Consider the following 19,616-nt stretch of genomic DNA (forward strand, 5'->3'; position numbering starts at 1 on the left):
AGAGCATTGTTTTAGTGTCAATTTCTAGGGAGAAAAGCTAGTCAAATCAGTTTGATTACCCATCTGCTTGCACCCTTCCTTCCCCCCCCCCCCCCCCGTTGTTGATAGACCTTTATTTTATTTATTTATACACAGTGCTGAGAATTGAACCCAGTGCCTCACACATGCCAGGCAAGTGCACTATGGCTGAGCCCCAGCCCCACACCCTTCCCTTTTTGTCCCTTGCTGATTTCATAAAATTTGGATACAGAGATATTTAATCCTAAAGTATACTTTTAAAGTTATTTTTTAAAAACTTCTTAACCATAAGATGAAAACTAAAACTATAAGATGGCACGACCTTCTTCTATTATTGATCTTTTAGTTTCAGTTTGTAATATGCAGATTTCTAACATGAACCCCTGTGACCCATGCCCTTGTAATTCCCTCCCCATAAAATCCCATTCTTGTGATTAAGTTACATGATAAGGCAAAGGTGAAGGGATTTTTCAGATGGTGTCAAAACCCCCTAATTGGTTGAGTGTAAGCTAATTTAATAGGAGATTATCCTGGGTGGACTTTAATTAGATGAGCTGTTGAATAGAATGTCTAGAACTAAAGAGTCTTCTGGCCTTGTAGAGGAAAGCCTCCAAGATCTCTACAGTAGCAAGGAAATGAATCATCCAGCAATCATGCACACTTGGGAGAAGACTCCAGCTTCAGATGAGATACCAACTCAGTCAACACATTGATTGCTGCTTTGTGAACCCCTGAGCAGACTGCTGACCTACAGAAACCGTGAGATAATATATTGTTTTATTTTTAAAAAATTTTTTTCTTATCAGCAAAGTTCAACTTTTTAAAAAAATATATTTATTTTAGTTGTAGGTGGGCACAATATCTTTATTTCATTTTTATGTGGCGCTGAGGATTGAACCCAGAGCCTCACACGTGCTAGGTGAGCACTCTACCATTGAGCCACAACCCCAGCCCCCCAAATTCAGCTTTTTATTAAACATGTTACAAGAATTTAGTCAAAAAGACCAAAGCCTATGTCATCATCAGACTCCTCAGATTCTTCTTTCTTTGCTTCCACTTTCTTCTCAGCTAGGGCAGCTGTGGTGGAGGACCTCTTGCTGGTGTTACAGCCTACCAGCCCCCTACAAATGAGGCTTCCAACATTGACATTGGCCAGGGCCTTTGCAAACAAACCAGGTCAAAAAGTTCAACATTTACACCAGCTGCTTTAATGAGGGTATTGATTTTATCCTCCTTGATGGTAACCTTGTCATCTTGCAGCATGAGGGCAGAGTATATGCAGGCCAGCTAGGAAACAGGACACGGTGCTGATTGTGGGACTCTCTGCTAGATGTGGTGAGGTGAGGGCCTCACCCCAACGCAGCCTTAGCTTCCTGATGGGGACCGAGCACCTTGGCAGCAGCTGAGGAAAGCAACCTATTGTTTTAAGCTAGTAGGTTTGCATTAGTTTGTGATGCAGCAATAAAAAAAAACAAAAGTTTAATTTCTAGAAGTTTTGATACCAAAAGCTCAGTCTTTGTCCCCAATGCCAATCTAATAATAATGACAGTTTTGAGAAAAAGGGAAAAGAAGTTTAATTGCTTTGCTAGCAAAGAAAAGCAATCCTCACACCACAGAGGCTGCCCTTTTGACAGGGAAAACAGGGGGCTTTAAAAGGGGGGATAAAAAAAAGGACTGTTTTCCAAATTTCGATATCAGTAGATCGAATTAATGTTTAACTGCTATCCTTGAAAGAGCTGTTGTTCCAGTCTCTAGGTCTGGAGTTTCTTTATTCTTGTGGACAGTGAATGGAAGTGCAGATAAGTCGGCTTAGGGCAGGAAAAATGTTAATCTTGTTTCCTCAGTAGTTGGGAAGGGGAAGAGGAAGAAGAGGGGGGGGAAAGAAAACCACATCAGTTTTAAAATAAGCCACCAGTGGTCCAGCAGCAAGGTTTATATTCAAAGCATGATGTGGACTCGTATTACCCGAAAGGGTCCCCTGTTACAGTTTGGCTGGCTGTTGCAGAATAGCTGTTTTACCTTTCTTTATTGTTAGTCTCTTTCAATATGTCCTACAACTAACAGGGTTACACAGGGAAATAAACACTCCTAACACCAGGCTCTGAGCCTGTGTTGTGCATATGATAGACAAGGTGGGGGAGGAAATAGTAGAGATATACACTCTTACTTTGATCTCCCATACCCTGCCCAAAATATAAATTTTACCCATCACAGATTATTCTTTACCAAATTCTGTTAATTCTACCTCCAAAACATATCTTGAGTCAAAAATTCAATGTGCATTCCACCCTAAACAACTGTTCCTTATTGCCTACATAACTATGAGCCAGATTTTTGTTTTTCCAGCTTGTTTTCTTTTCCTCTTCTCTTTCCTAACCAGTCCACAATGATATTACAACACTGAGAGGAGTTTATGTCACTTTTCTGTTTAAAATCCTTCAGTGGTTTCCCATTGTCCTTAAGATAATTTTCAGAATAATCTGGGCCTTCTCCAAAGTAATCTTGATCCTGTTTCCTCTATTTCACAATTTTCTACTGCTGCTGATATTCTTTTTGTTTTTCTTTGCCTGAAGGTCTTTATACATGTTCATTACCTGAAACTGGAATCTTCTTTGCCTAATTCTTCTTCTTCTTCTTCTTTTTTTTTTTTTTTTTGTGGTACTGGGGATTGAACCCAGTGGTACTCTACCATTGAGTCCATCCTCAGGCCTTTTTATTTTTATTTTGAGACAGGGTCTCACTAAGTTGCCCAGGCTGGCCTTGAACTTGTGATCTCCCTCAATCTCCCAAATTCCTGGGTTCTTTGCCTAATTCTTACTCAACTGTCAAGTCTTAATCAGAATCACTTCTCAGGGAAGCCTTCACAGAAGCTCTGGCAGATACTATTGATGGCCCATCTGTTACCTATACCCAGCTAATGCTTCCATCCTTACACTGCAGGCGTGACCACTGCTAACTGCTCACACATGTACCTTTCTCCAGAGCTTTGGCTTTGGCTGAGGGAAAATGCCTTGTTGCAAAATGCCTGGAATTTTACTCTGAGAGGGCGACTTGAACCACTTATCAACTGTTAAGGGGGAAATGCTTCATCCTCCATGCCCAAGTGGGATAAACTCCAATCTGCCATTCATACTCCAGAGCTGTGGGATCAGGCTGAGCTGAGAGCTCTTTTGAAATCAGATTCAGAAATCTCCCCTGCCTGAACCTGCTATTTTCACTCCCTTACACATTTCCTCTGTGAGTACTCCCTTAATGAACCACTTGCACAAGCATCTCCATCTCAGTCTGAGCTTCAAGAGGACCTTCCCATAGACATCCCCAATATAAATGACGCTCCCCATTATTGTCTCATACACTTTCATTTTCTTCATTGATCTTCTCAAAATAGCAATTTTATATCTGCTTGTGGATTCATTCATTTTCTATTTCCTATTAGCCATGAGACTGATGAGCTGTGAGCTCTGTGAGGGTGGAAACATACCTGTTTCACCTACCACTGTGTCCTCACCAATAAGGCCAGGCCCAGTACCATGGGGAAGCTCACCGGTTGTTGAATGGATGAACCAATGTGCAAATTTGGTGTCTTTCTTCAGGATAAGAATAGCTGGCAGTGGATGCAAGGTCTTAAGTTTTCTCTTGGACCATGATTTGTATGAAACCCAGATGGTTCTCAAAGCCCTACTTGGGTTTAGTCTTTTGGTGGTACACTCTAACCAACTGAAGTGCCTCTCCACTGGCACCAAGGTAGATGTCTCTTCCTCTAGAGAGTACAAAATACCCTCTACACTAACAATAATATCTTCTATGATTCAAATAAATTACTTTAAGTCTATGTTCTTATAGAGATTTTATAATAATATGAGCCCTTTCAGTTCTTTGTTCATTGATATGTAAGATATTATTTAGTTTTTACTAGGAACAGGCACTCTTTTGGTCATTGTAGCTATAGCACTCAACAGCAGATGCCTACTCTTGTGAAGCTCCCAGTTTACTGGGAAAAGAGAGTCAATTGATAAACAAGCGTGACAAGCAGTGATGAGTGCTCTGAGAAGTAAAGAAGGACAAGAGGTAGAGAGAGACTCTGTTCAACAGAGTCAGCAGGGAAAGCCTCTCCAGGCCTCATTGGAGTTCATAATTGCATAATTATAACCCAATAAAGAGTCATATAATAATATTACAATAATGGTACTTCTTTATGTGTTTCTAACTGGAAGCACTTAGAAAACAAGGCTTTATTAACTTAGATTCTTCTGTCCCATGAAGAACCAGAAGGAGGAGGAAAAGAACAAATAATTATGAAAAAAATGTGATATTTTGTTATTTGCCTTATAGTGATGAGAAAACCCAGATTTGGGGACATAAGACCTTTGCCTAAGGCACAAAATAAATAAGTGTGAATTCCCACTCCTGGAATCAGCCTGAACAGTGACCCTAATTGAGGGCCTTTTGTTTCTTTTCTCCCATTATATTTTATTCTCTCTTTCTCTCTAAGGTACTAATCTGACTCAATTATCTTGGATTAAATATTTATAAGTAGAATTTTTATACATAAACTTCTGTGCTTAAAAAGTGTCATAACGAGATACAAACCTTAAAAATATTTTAATCTTATGAGCCACCATTAGTCAGTCAGTGGTATTGTTGAACATTTATAATGTATTAAACAATGATCTCACCATGAATAAAGAAAATTAACGGAAACGATTTTCTTTTGCTTGTGCATTTGTTGTTTGTTTTTTATTGTTAACTGATGACCTAATGAATCAGGACTCATGAACTTGACAGTCTGTTTTATATCTGGGACAGAATCATTATAGATATTTATTTTTTATAATAATGACAAATTTATTTCATGCTTTATTGTTCCTAAAACACATTCACATACATTATCTCAGTTTCCTCTTGCCATATAACTGTGTATTTGTTTTTTTTTTTTTTTTATTTATTTTTTAAGAGAGATAGAGGAGAGATAGAGAGAGAAATTTTTTTAATATTTATTTGTTAGTTTTCGGCGGACACAACATCTTTGTTTGTATGTGGTGTTGAGGATCGAACCCAGGCCGCACACATGCCAGGCCAGCGCGCTACCACTTGAGCCACATCCCCAGCCCATAACTGTGTATTTGTGAGACAGATGAAACATCTTAATAGAGGTGTGGAAATCAGGGCCCTGACTGATAGCCCAAGTTTATAGCATTGGTATGGGAGAACTCCAAGACAAGAAACTGAAGTCATAACTTTAAATACAATGATCTTTCACTATCTGCTCTCAGTGAGAGGAGAAAAGGTGACATGGTCTGAAGAATCAGAGGTGTATCTGAGACCAGACGGGTCCATTCTCTAGTATCTGCTGAGTCAAAGTCAGGGTTGACAGCATAGAAGGTGTGGGTTGGACAGATCTGTGGATCTCAAAATGTGCCCCTCAAAAGGGTGATGCTGTGTGAGTACCTGCCCTTGGAATCAGAACCAGTATCTTTCCTAATCTTAATATTAAGCTAATTGAGAAAAGGTTTCTCTAGGAACTCTCTTCTGAAACATGTCAAAATGAATGAGACAATACTAAGCAAACCTTAGTAGCTTTATAACTTAAATTATTAACCAATGTGATTAGGAAACCATCCTTTGTTTGCTATTAACTTGTATCAAACAGTTGGATTTCCTGATGGCCCAATTGTTCCAGGTTTGTGGCATGCAGTTCTGTATGCTGCCTGGACCCTTCCTGATATAGGGTCCCTTCTGAACCAGAGATTCTACCATTCTAAGTCTTGGTAAAGAGAGAGTTTCCCAAATGCATGTAGCTGGCTACATAGGCAGTCAAACCATAACGGATTCCCAAAGCTTTACAACAACAATAATAATAATAATAATAATAATAATAAAAAGTTTGAAAAGACAAATAACCTAAAAATCCCCCTTGTTGTACTGTGACTGTTTTGCCAGCATCAGCATCTGTGATTTGGCATGGAATGTTTAATAAAAATGCAGTGCAGGGCTTAAGAGTGCTTCAATAGCTCTGCCTAGAGGTTCTTTTCACTCAATGAAACAGCAGATAGGAACTGAAAAGATAGAGCACATAAATAAGACCAAAAAGGTTTTATGTGAATTAAGCAGTATTCAGCTTTATACATTCTTTTAATATATATAAATAGTGTCTCAGTGTGTGCTTTTCTTGCATAGCTGTTCATTAGTGGCCATGAATTGCAGTTTTTATGTTTATAGGTTGCCCTCCAACCAATTAAGTGGAAAATGGGGGATTTTCCTCCCCCATGATTAATTGCTGAGCAATAGCCTGAAGAGTCTTCAGGGCATTGAGATTGATTTTTTGTACTTTTGGGTTGTAAGAAAAACTGGTTTAAGTACAGCATAATGGCTGCAGATTGCAATGTTGCTCATTAACAGAGCTCATGCTTTTGAAATTGGTGCTTAGGATTTTCCTTCAGGGGGAATCAGGCTGTAATGTCTATGTAGTTTTGCTACTAGACATTAGCTACCAAGGATATTAAAAGACAAGCAAAAAGTAGGCCTGTCAGTTTGTCTCAAATCATTCAGCTTCTAAGATAAGCAGAACTTCCTCAGGCATAAAAAGAGAGTTTGAATGATTCATGAATTCCTTTCTCCACATTAAAAATGAAGAAATGGAACTGGGGTTTTAGCTCAGTGGAAGAGCACTTGCTTAACATGTGTGAGGCACTGGGTTCAACTCTCAGCACCACATATAAATAAACAAAATAAAGTCCATCAACAACTAAAAAGTATTTTTTAAAAAATGAAGGAATGAAGGAAATGACAAGCAAAATGATTCATTTATTCACAGCACATAAATGAAACTTCTTTGGGAAAATATATGCTGTGCACATGTACATATATGTATGTATACATGCACACATATACCTGCATGCATATACAGAGAATTCAAATGCTTTCTCATATATAACTATCTAGAGACTTTAAAACCAGTCTCTACATTATGTGTAACGTAGGATTAATTTTTTTTTGAGGAAAAAGGAAAAAGGTTTATTCTTTGCTAGCAAAGGAGAAACACAGAGGACTCCTGTCCCAAAGGCTGTGATTCTGCCCATCAAAGGGGGCTTTGACAGAGGTGATTAAAGGCTACATTCCACATGTTCTCTGTCGAAGTTGTAATTCACTTGTTAATTTAAGAGATAGTAATTTCTGGGATCTTCTGGTACCATCCCCAAAGTCTGGATTACTTTGTTCCTATTGTGGGTGTATGTTCAAGGACAAATAACTCTGCCTAGGCTGGGGAGAGAAAGTTAATCCTGTTTCCTCTGAAATAGTGCAGGATTAAATTTAATGACACATTTATTTGATTTTTAGACAACTTGTGCTTATTTTACATTAAATATTATATATGTATTTTTCTTTATAAATATTTCATTTGGCTTAGCATTGACATAACAATAATATAACATGATACCTTTGATTTTTAAACAGGTAGGGACATTGCATTCATGAATTACATGGCTTCTTTCTGGGTGATTAGAGATAGGATGTTATCTTTAGTAATGTGTCAATGTTATGATTTTAAATGTCAAAATGATAATTTGGTGATCTTTTACATTTGTGTTTTGGTTCCTACAATGCTTTAATATGTTGGGCTTTATCAAGGTCGCAAGACCAATTTATATACCTACAAGTAGGTTAGTATGACTGTGTTTCTATGGAGAATTAGGCATATATTTTTATCATCATTATTGTATGTATAACTAATAGTTTATATATGGCTAATCATCTGTCTTAATTTGAGTTTCTATACAAAAATTACCATAGATTGGGTGGCTTAAACAACATTTTTTTCTCACTGGTCTGGAGGCTGGGAAATCAAAGATCAAGGTGCTGGCAGATCCAGTTTTGGTGAAGGGCTACATCCTGGTTTGTAGACAGCCAGCTGTCTTCTTGTATCCACGTAAGACTAAGAATAGAGAGGAAGCTAGCTCTCTCCTACCTATGTCTTATTTAAAGTCTACTAAGGTCACAAGGACCTTACCCTCATGATCTCATCTAAACTTAATTACCTCCTAAAGGTTCCATCTCCAAAACCAGCACTGTTGGAATTAGGACTTCAACTTGTGAATTTTAGAGGGATACAAATATTCAGTTCATAAAGAAACTGCTCAATTTACTTACCAGTTTATAGTTTTCCATGAAACCTTTCTCTCTCAGTCCTTACAATATAGCTTAGTGATATATCAAGCAATTAAAGGTTGAGCATCACTAATCCCCAAACCCTAAACCTGAAATGCTCCAAAATCTGAAACTATGAGCACCAACATGACATCACAAGTGAAAAATTCCACACCTGACTTCATGTGACAAATGAGTCAAGATGCAATCATACTAAAATATTGCATAAAATTGCTTTCAGGCTATGTGCATAAGGAATGTATGAAACATAAAAGAATTTCATGTTTAGAATTGAGACACCCCCCAAAAAATATCTCCTTGTGTACATGCAAATATTCCAAAATTCAAAATAATCTGAAATCCGAAGCTCTTTTGGCCCTAAACATTTTGAATAAGGGACACTCAACGTGTATTATCTTTACTCTCCTATAGATGAGGAAATGGAGGCTCTGAGAAGTTAAGAAACTTTCCTAATAACACATCTCTTATAAAAAATCAAGGTGAGATGCTAAAAGAGCCCAGAGCTATGACTTCATTGTGTACTTTATTGGACTCTACTGTCCTAAAGCTCCCAAGATGACTGCCTAAGGAATCTTTTGAGAAAAATTAGCCTTCAAATTTATAATACAGAAGGCCCGAGTTCATTTAACATAATGAAGAAAAACGCATTCAGGGAGATTCTCCAAATCATCCCTTTTCTGCTTAAGAGGATCAATAAAGAAATGGGTGTAGTCTTTATGGGCATACTGGTCTGCAAATAGAATTTTATCATTTAAACCACTAATATAATTTTCAACAATATCTAAGTGGTCCTTATTAAGCATCTGTACACTTATTATTTTCCTTTATTGGATTATCTTTTTAAAAAATATTTTTTAGTTAATAGTTGGACACAATATCTTAATTTGTTTATTTATTTTTATGTGATGCTGAGGATCGGACGCAGTGCTTCATACCTGAAAGGCAAGCGCTCTACCACTGAGCTACTACCCCAGCACTTATTGAATTATCTTAATAATGCTCATATGAATCCTTTGAGGATGTTATTATTTACTGGCCCCATCTTAGAGATGAATATAAATCATTGCTTTAACTAGGCAAAAATAAAAAAAGCATAGTCTCTATGGATGAATCCTCAAAGTAACAACATGCAGAACTCTCAGCTTTAGAGGGTTAAAGAAATTTCAAGATGGCAAGCAGTAAAGACTCTGAAAGAAAAGGACAGGGACTTTAAAAAAACATTGTTTTTCTCAGAATACTATTAATAACCAGCAGAAAAGCATTTTTATAGCGAAAGAGTCACTGTCTGCAGCCTGACTCAACATACTGTCTGGATTCAACCAATCAGGACACCACTTCACTATGGAGCATTTGTGGATTTAGTTTTAAAATGCTGTATTTCCTCTATTCCCTGAGGCTTCATTCCAGGGTTGAACCCCTCCCTGTTCTGTGTTGGATAGTAAAATCAGCTTAGTGCTCACTCAGTCTCAGAGACTATTTTGCCTTCATGTTGTTATTACCACACCATTCATACAGTAATTCAAATGGGCAACTTATTTTAAAAAAAATTATTGAGAGCCACAGCCCAAGGGGCCCCAGCAAACTTTCAGACTGCCAGCTGATGATTGGCTCACAGCGGCCCCAGCAACATCTAGCTGATTGGCTCCTCTGCAGTGATGCTCATTGTGCTGTTTCCCCTCCCTTTCAGACTGAGCTGCTCATTGGGGGACTTTTTTTGGCTCCGCCCATGCGACCCAGCCAATCGGCCTCAAGAGCAGGAGGAGTGGGGGAGGTGGAGAGGCTTGTGGGAAGCCGATGGTGGCAGTTGGGCTCTGAGGGTTTTTCCTGAGGAGCTGTTTTGTTTGGTGTGTGTGGTTCTAAAAATAAAGTTCGTTTCTTTTGACAAGTGGCTCCTGAATTGTGCCCAGCCAGACTGCAGCAAAAAATGGCAGCCAGTGGGCTAGGGGTGTAGCTCAGGGGTAGAGTGCTTGCCTAGTGTGAGGTCCTGGGTTCAATTCCTAGTACCATTAAAGTTAAAATAGTAAAAATAAAATAGCAACCAGAAAACATTTAAGTAAAGATGTATTTAGTTATTCATTTACTCATTTTTTGAGTCCCTACTCTGTGCCAAGCTGCCATGCTAAAACCTTGAATTTCTAGCCTGGTGACATGAAGCCTGTTCTCATGGGGTGCATAATCTAGTCATCAAGACAGATACCAAATAAGGAGTCAAATACATAAATATAAAGCTGAGATTGTGACGTGTGCTAAGAAGGAAAGGTGGCCAGTGCTGTAAATTGGCAAGTGGGAATTTGGCCTATTCAGGGAGGCTGGCAAAGGCTCCTCTGAGGAAAACATCCTCCAAGCCAAAAAAGGAGGGAAAGCATTATGGGAAGGGAATCAGGCCGAGGGCTTGGCAGAGGCTGTCTGGAGGGAGGAAGGGGAAGAAGACCCCATGGAGGCCAGTGTGTGCAGCTGGGAATGGCAGGATCTGGTGGGTCAGGTGGTCTTCATTCTAAGAAGTGGAAGGCCTTAATTTGTGTTTCACAAGGCAACTCTGACTGCTATATGTAAAAAATGGGTTGAAGGATGTCAGAGTGAATGCTGTCAGAGTGACCGGTGAGGTCACTGTTACTATAGTCCATGGAAGACTAATCTACTTCAGAAAATGCAATTTTTTTTTGTATTTTGTTTAGAGACAGGGTCTCACTGAGTTACTTAGTGCCTCACTATTCATGAGGCTGGCTTTAAACTCGTGATCATCCCGTCTCAGCCTCCTGAGCCGCTGGAATTACAGGCGAGGGCTACCGAGCCCTGCTCAAAAGATGCAAATTTTAATGTATGCAGTTAGAAAGTATCTCAGAGACACATGTATGACTGCCCGTATGGTGTGACCCTACATTGTGTACAACCAGAGAAATGAAAAGTTGTGCTGCAATTGTGCAGAATGAATCAAAATGCATTCTGCTGTCATATATACCTAATTAAAATACATAAATTAATTGATAATTAAAATAAAAGAAAGTATCACAGATGGGTTCTCAACCCAGCTTATCATGTGCTGTTCTCTCTTTTTCTTTATTTCCCTGATGTTCAGATTTTCTCCTTTAGTCTCTGATGTGCAGTATCATTTATAATGAGGCCAGCTCTTAAAATACGTTGAATGGATCAAGGGATAAAGGGATAGGCAAAAAGTTATTTATTATACTATTATGCTGTTTGTGAGAGAAAAATGGTAAACTTTGGAGCAGTGCCATATGCAAAAACTAACAAATATTTTTTTTCTGTCCATGCACTTTTTATTCTGAAGTAGAATGATGCAGCATTAGTTGACATTTTCAGCTTGCATTACACCACCAATCAAGTAATATATACTACTTGTCCAGTCACAAATCCCAAGAATAGTTCATCCCAGCCCATCAGAAGGCACTAACAAATATCATCTATTTAATTTCCACTGAAATTATTTCCAATTCTATTTTCACTCATAAGCTTCCCAATCCATAGTGAACTAGTACAATCTATTAGAAAGCTTTTTTTTTTTTTTTTGTAATGCTAGGGATGAAATACAGTCTCACGCTTTTATGCACTCTTACCACTGAGCTATGTCCCCAACCCTTTTGAGAGATAATTTTATGCTTCTTTCACTTAATCTAATGATAAGCCACCTTTCCACTTTCCCCAAAGCATATTTATTTCCTCCAAAATGCCTATCTATTAAGATACTCACATTAACCTGTTGCTTTCTAAATCTCTGTAGCTGCCCCGTACTGTCCATTACATATAACCCTCCGACTTCCCTGTATTTTCAAGATGCTGGGGAACCTCCACCTTTTTAAGCATATAGCAAATCAACTGAAGACGGTTAAGTTTTTGAGTCACTAAACAGTAGCAACATCAAAAATACAAGAGCACAAAACCATCTTTATTTATTTTCCATTAGTTTAAATTCTTGAGGGGTACAGCATCACATGGATTCTGTGTCCAATGGCCTTAGTAGGAAGAAGGTTGCTTTGGAATTTGGCCCAAACCATGTCACTGTTTCCATGGACACAAGTTACCTTTCCCCAGATTACTTTAGTTTTGTTTGGTTTGCCACCAAGAGTCACAGTATTGGTTTTTGCATTGTACACATAAACACATCTCTTGCCCAAGTAGAACTTGGTTTCTACTCTGGCATAAACACTTTCAATTTTTAGAAGACCTGTGTGCCCCCTTTGGTTCCGGAAACCCCACTTATAGCCAGCAAAAATAGCTTTGCACCACAGCCTTCCAGACACATTTGCCTTTTAGAAATCCTGTTCCCAGCAGGCCTCCTCAGGCTCCAAGTTGGCAGGAAGAGCTAAATGTTTTAATAAATGTTTAATGTATATGAATAAATGACTAATACATGTTTTTAATACAATACATTGTGCTTAATATCTCCTGCTTCTTGTGCCATGTATACATTTTCTGATGTTACTGAAATAATTTTCTTGAAAAGTGACATGTTGAAGTGGTTCTATGAGTCATAACTTTAAATGTCCTCAGTTTCTGCTTTCCTAGTATGTTAGGTAAGGGCCTGTGCTCTAGACAGACTGCTGGTTTGAGTCACTTTTGCTTACCTCACTAGCTTTCCTGATAGGGATATTGGGAGAAATAGGTTTTTTTTTGTTGTTGTTGTTGTTTGTTTGTTTGTTTTTTCCTTGGCAAGCAGATGAAGGCTTATTTTATTTCAGTGATACTGAGGCTTCTGTATACAGACAAGAGAAGGGGGACTTTATTTTGAGGTTCCTTCCTACTTTGATGGTCCTGATAATTTCCTTCTTCTTGGCCTGGAGGCCCTGCTCACTAAGCTTGCACACTTCCTGGCTCTGGAGCTGCTGGCCTCAGCCTTGTCTGCTTTCAGCTTATAGATGTGTTCCCATAGTCCTCTTGTTTTTGAACACAATGCCTTTTACTTTCAGTGAAGATTAATGATTAATGGTATCATAGCAGCCTGGGCAGAAACCCCATCCTCCTCAGTCTGGTGACCTTCTCTGGCATTCGGGCATTGGCTGTACCCCACTTGCTTACCTATGCCCATATGCCTGATCTTCCTGCAGGCCAATGTGTTTTCCCATCATTCAGTCAGGGAACAGTCACAGGCTTAAGGATAACCAGCCTATCCTTGATCAGCTTCTGGATCTGCTGACAGGAACTGATGTTGTGATTTCATTGGGTCCAAAAAGACCTTCTTTTTGCCATAGTGGAGGACCCTGGAGGCCAACTTCTTCTGAAGCCTGAGCATACTTGTGACTGTGGTCATGGCCAATTAAATAGATTAATACACATTAAAGCACTTAGTGTGTTGCCTGGCACATAATAAATGTTCGATAAATGATGGCTTTTGCTTTATTATTACTTTCCCCCCCATTTTTTCTAATAAATGTCTTGTTATATGCACAGTTGTTTTTAGACTAAAAGTATAATCAGCATAAAATATTAGCAAGCTTATCTCTGGATGCTGGGATGATGATTTTATCTGCTTCTTTATACTTCAATGTATTTTTCTGTTTTAAGAATAAACATGCATTGTTTTAACACAGGAAGTGTTCTTTTAAATTGTCTTGGGACTGGGGATATAGCTCAGTGGAAGAGCACTTGCCTAGCATGTATGAGGCTCTGGGTTTGCTTCCCAGCACCACACACACACACACACACACACACACACACACACACAAACATTGTCTTCTTCCCAACTTAGATTATTGCCATCAGGCATCAGGCAGGTCAAATTAGAAAAACAACACTGCATCATGCTCTAAGTTTCCCAGATGTTTTATAAGGAAGAAAGGATTACTGAGCCCAGTGGCTTTTTGGGTCTGAGTTGGACTTACTTTTGGGACAATGTTGACAAAACAGTACCAGCTATGGCTGCTTTTATTACTCTTTAGTTCCCAAACAGAGTCAATAACAAACAACAGCTGTGTTTTTTTGAGAATTGACTATATATTGTGACGCTAATGTACAATCTAAACTGAAACTATGCCTTCAGTGAACTGTTTAATGGCAATGGCAGCTGAAGTATCCTGCGCTTTAATATACCAACATTCCAGATTAATTTAAAGCTCTACAGAAGAAGCTACTCCTCTACAACCCCAGAGTACTTTAATTGCATTGGCACCATTCATTACTGTTTACAAGGCCAACAGATCTACACCTCAATGTGACTCTCAATTAAAAAATGTGAATTTGGTAGTTTTACTCTCCTCATACTTCTACCTACATGGATTAGGCAAGAAGAATAAACAGCATCCCAGGGCTGGGACTGTAGATCAGTGGCGGAGGACTTGCCTGGCGTGCATGAGGCATTGGTTTCAATCCTCAGCACCACATAAAAATGAACAAATAAAATAAAGGCATTCTGTCCATCTACAACTACAATTTTTTTTTAAGAATAAACAGCATTCCAGAATTAGACCAGTTAACTGAGTTGGGTTAGGTAGGTATTCAGAATAGGTTCTGGGAGAAAGGTGCAGTCAGGGAGGCTGGAAACTGTCTAAGCCAAGTGAGAGAAGATCTAACTTCAATTAACTGAGCTATCCCAACCTTGGAGGGACAAGGCCTGGAAGTCCAGAGCAGATGATACTTGGAAATCCAGGCTGTGGACTCAGGAAGGCTTGTTAGCTGATGGCAGGTCTGCAATCCTTGACTGACCCCATGAGCAAGACAGTTATCCTTGATCCTCCCTGTGGGTACTGGGTCACAAAGAGAAAAGTCTGGTTATGCATGGAGCATCAAAGACTAAGGCCATGGGAACAGGGCAGAGGTCTAATTCTCAAAGCAGAAGCCAGTGAGCAGGAACACCAGCAGCCTGGACGGGTTGATATGGAGGTCAGGAATAGCCTAAATTCTGACTCAGAGTTGAGCCACCTGGTGGGGAGTTGGGCCTGGAGTGGATATAAAGTGGCATTGGACTTGTGGAGGGAGAAGGAATTAAGTAATTAATATTTTTGTTAGTTGACATCAATAAAAATAGCAACTGCTTGCTAAACACCTACTTATATATCAGACACTATTCCAGCATTTTGAATACATGACCACTAACTTCACAACACCCCTGCAAGGTGGGTATTATTATTATTTCCAGTTTATGAATGAAGAAACTGGGGCTCAGATAGGAGAATAACCCAAGGCCACAGAGTTAAAAAGGGGTGAGCTGAAGTCCCCATTCCCCGACTTTACACCTATGGTGTCTCTGCTACTCCATGAACATATTTACTACTTGTTATATCTGAGCACAACACATTCCAAAGTTTTATTTCTTCCTTTCCTTCCTTCCTTCCCTTTCTTCTGTCTTTCTATCTTTCTTTCCTCTCAGGGGCAACATCATGTAAACTACCTATAATTAATGCTTAAAAATAGTAAACATTTTTTAAAAATATTTATTTTTTAGTTGTAGTTGGACACAATACCTTTATTTCACTTATTTATTTGTATGTGGTGCTGAGGATCGAACCCAGAGTCTCTCACGTACAAGGCAAGCGCTCTACCGCTGAGCCACAACCCCACCCCCCAAAAATAGTAAACATTTTTATTCATGGAAAAGTAAGCTCAAGCTCCAAGCTGAGAGGATGGGTTGTGGCTCAGTGGTAGAGTGCTTGCCTAGCATGTGTGAGGCCCTGGGTTCAAACACCAGCATGACATAAAAATAAATGAATAAAATACAACTATTTTTTAAAAAAAGCTCCAAGCTGATAGTATCAATAACATATATTTGTATTTTTGTGCTGTAGGTAGCAGAAAGTCTGTAATTACCTTAGGAATGTATAAACATTCCTGGAATGATAGAAACTGGTAGTTGTTTTAATACTCCTGCTAGCCATTTTGCTAACACTTTGGAGGCCCTACAAATTAATATCAGTTAGTAGCCAGTGGAGTCATTATTTTAAAAAAATTAGAGTAGTTTAAAAAAGAGATTAAACATCATATATTGAGACAGATTATCAATAGGAACAAGAATCATGGTGTGAAAATTTGATGTTGTGGATTTCTGAGAAGTACATTGAGACCTAACTCCACCCTTCCCTTAGAAAACTAGTAATATCACTACTTACTCCTCTAGCAGAACAGCAAAAAGCAGAAATATAAGAAGGAATATAACTTCACTATTTACAGTCCTGAGTTTCAGTAGATTGGTTTTAAAATTGTCTCACTACCTCACCATGACCATGACCATATTTCAGGTCCATGAGGGGAAATGACACAGGAAGAAGACAGGCTGAGACTGATGGTTTAAGACTTTCAGGCATGCATCTGTGGTCTGACAAAATCAGATTTACTGTCCCCACACAACAAGGGAGAGCATGCCTACATAAGGAGGGAAGCATCTCTGGTGAGGACTGAGATCCCTCTGAAGGATTCTGTGGATGGTATTGGGGAGGCAGATATCAATCCCATGTTGGTTGCTGTTTCTGCAGGGGGCTCAATAGGCATGAACCAAGGGTTGGGTGCTATCATGAGGTTAGGGTGATTTAGCAATTAGGATTCTCCCATAAGTGGTGAGAATCATAAAATGGGTCAAAGACATTACTAGAAAGAAATAGTTATTCAAAGAAAGGGTTGCTTTGGCATTTTACAGTCACCATATGCTCCCTTTCCAAACATGCTCCCTATTGACTTTGCAGCCAGATTTATCTCTTTTTCAATGAATCTTCTTTTTCTTTCATTGTCAATTGAAGCTGATTTTTCATCTTTCAGTTCTGGAACAAGAAGCAGTGGGGTCATTTGGGGAGGGAAGTTGGGAAATTCCCTCTGTCATTCAGCTGACTCTCCTTCAAACTCTGCAATATCTAGACCTTGGTTTTAGATCCTCCCATCATCATTGGTGACTTTGACCTTCATACCCATCCTCTGAGGCAATATTTCTATCATAACTCAAAAGAGAATACTGAAAGCATGCTTATAAAGTCATAAACTTGTTTTTGAAAGCATGCTTATAAAGTTATAAATTGTCTAATCCAGTCATCCATAAAGTCCTGCCCCTCCACAAGACTTTCTAGATGATTGGATTGAACAAGTTATGAAAACTAAATGCCTGCCAGGCCCAAATGCCTTAAATAAAGCAGCTCAGCCAGTTCTTTCTGATGTTACCATACTATGATCTTTGCTATAACCAAATCGTGTCTCTCTCCCGATATACACCTTCCATATTTAAAGCACTTGAGTGGCTTTTTAAAGTACTTAAAATAAAACACAGATATCCTAATGATGTGGGCCCTAACTCTCCAAATCCCATCTGCCACTCCCCAGAGCTCACCACACTGGCCTTTTCCTATCCTTAATATCAGCCTTGTTTCTGCACCCAGGCCTTTGCTACAATGTGTTTGGATGCTCTTAGAGAGAGATCACAACCAGGATAACTCCTTTTCTCATCATTCAAGTCTCAGCTTAAAATTTATCTTTTCAAAGATGTCTTCCTTGTCAATCCTACTTAATACCTATCTCCAGCTCAGTCTATCTCATTATCTTGTTTTTAAATCTAATTTATCACTAAGATAATTTTTTGTTTACTTATTTTATGTCTTTGTTTCCCATTAATGTGAGTTCTCCTTGAGGGCAGAATCTTAATCTGTACCACCAGCACCTATAACAACATCTGGCCCACAAGAGGTGCTCAATGGATATCTCTTGAATGAATGAATGGATGGATGTTTGGACACCTTTTTTTCAAGTGACACCATTGTGTTGGCTACATCTGAAGGGAACAGAAATATTGTCTGTTAGGCTTGTCATGGCAGAACAGTGACCTATGAGTGATCTGCATGAAAAATCTGCCCAACAGTGTGCTACAGATGGCATGTAACTATCAGATTTACATTAAAGCTATTTTGAATCCAAAATGTATGGAGAAGGCAATATAAATATGTAATAGCAAAAGAAGCAGAGTTAACAGAAAAGCAGATAGCAAGGAAAATAGACACATTTCTTCCATAATTCAAGACGAGAACACTGAAAGGATGCTCATAAAATAATTTTTGAGTGGACTCAAAAATGACAATGTTACTAGCATTTGGATTAACTCTGGGTCGCTAAAGATATTTAGAATGTCAGCTGAATCCTAAATGATAAACATTTGTCCGGTTTTCTTTGTTGCTGTATTTTTCATTAAAAATTGATTGTTTTGTTTGTTTGTTTTGTCACATGACAGAATGTTTGATAGAGACCAAATTGTAGAGATGTAAAAGCCCTCCAAAAGCTAGGGTGATGGGCCTAATATAATATATTAAGATTTCATAAGAACAAGCATAAAACCTCGCCCTTTATGTCCAAAAAACTGGCTGAATGGACATGAGATCAGTGGAAGATAGGAGTAAATAGCAATCTAAGAGCATTTTCTTTTGCAACTCCAAATTGAATGTACTAAATAAATCAATAGTATGATGACTAAAAAGAAGTGATTCCATCTAAGGTGATTTTTAATAAAACTACAGTGTTCTATGCTGAAGAAGAGATTCTCAGCCTCCATCTTGCACATCTAGCTGCACCTGGAATATGGTTGTCAGCTCTGGGTACACACTTTAGGAGAACTTCCATGTGAGAAGGCCCCAGGCTGAGCCTATTTGTCTCACCTTTGCCGGCCAGATAGGCTGGCTGATCACAGGACAAATGAGCCTCTTGGGAGAAAACACAAACAGAAAGAAGAGCTAAGCAGCTAAACTTGGCCCAGTTACAGAGCCTCAGAGGGAAAGAGTGACCTGGCAGAAGTTTTGTTTGACACCTGAATTTATCTCTCAATTCAGGAAACCTCCCTCCCCCTAGGCCTGCTGTAGTTTTAATGTAGTTTTCCCTATTGGATTTTGACTTAATTAGAACCAGTTACCCCTTTCTTCTTGCTTATTTCTCCCTTTTGGAATAGGAATATTTATTCTATGCTTGTCCCACCATTGTATTTTGGAAGTAGATGATGTGTTTTGATTTTACAGGTGCACCGTTGGAGGGAATTTTCTTTAGGATGAATTGTGCATTGAAGCCTCACTCATGTTTGATTAAGATGAGACTCTGGATTTTGGACTTTCAAGTTGATACTGGAATGAGTTAGGACTTTGGGGACTATTGGGATGAAATGAATGCATTTTCCATTGTGAGAAGGACATGGATTTTAGGGGCCAGGGACAGAGTGCTATGGTTTGAGTGAGCACCCCTCTCCCCCGAAGTTCATGTGTTGGAACTTCATCCTCAGTGTGGCAGTGTTGAGAAGTGTGGACTAATGGGAGGTGTTTGTGTTTAGGTCATGAGGGCTCCATCCTCATGAATAGATTAATTCCATTATCTTGAGAGTGGGTTATTTATCTTGAGAATGGGCTTGTTATAAGAGTGACCCCTTCTCCCTCTTGTGTATGCTTCATTGCCCATCTATCATCTTATCATGTAGCACAGAGGCCCTTTCCAGATGTTAGCATCATGCCCTTGGACTTTATGGCTTCCAGAAC

General features: G+C 38.9%; 1 protein-coding gene and 1 pseudogene across 1 annotated transcript; both read right to left on the reverse strand.

Annotated features, from left to right (window-relative positions):
- Positions 1 to 1,009: 1,009 nt before the first annotated feature.
- Positions 1,010 to 11,941, reverse strand: LOC114085203 (large ribosomal subunit protein P1 pseudogene; annotated as a pseudogene).
- A 166-nt stretch (positions 11,942 to 12,107) lies between these two features.
- On the reverse strand, positions 12,108 to 13,450 carry LOC114085202 (large ribosomal subunit protein eL33-like). The gene is made up of 2 exons (XM_034635634.2): positions 13,376 to 13,450; positions 12,108 to 12,449 (listed from the first exon to the last, which is right to left on the reverse strand). Exons 1-2 carry the CDS (start codon positions 13,448 to 13,450, stop codon positions 12,108 to 12,110), a joined length of 417 nt encoding a protein of 138 aa, XP_034491525.2.
- Positions 13,451 to 19,616: the final 6,166 nt, after the last annotated feature.

The sequence above is a fragment of the Marmota flaviventris genome, chromosome 1 (assembly GCF_047511675.1).
Source record: "Marmota flaviventris isolate mMarFla1 chromosome 1, mMarFla1.hap1, whole genome shotgun sequence".
NCBI lineage: Eukaryota > Metazoa > Chordata > Mammalia > Rodentia > Sciuridae > Marmota > Marmota flaviventris.

Excerpts from the sequence above, each read along its gene's own strand:
- LOC114085202 (XM_034635634.2), bottom strand. The coding sequence starts at position 13,450 with ATGACCACAGTCACAAGTATGCTCAGGCTTCAGAAGAAGTTGGCCTCC. Across the intron at positions 12,450-13,375 it reads TCCACTATGGCAAAAAGAAG|GCAAATGTGTCTGGAAGGCT; the intron begins GTCTTTTTGGAC and ends GATTTCTAAAAG.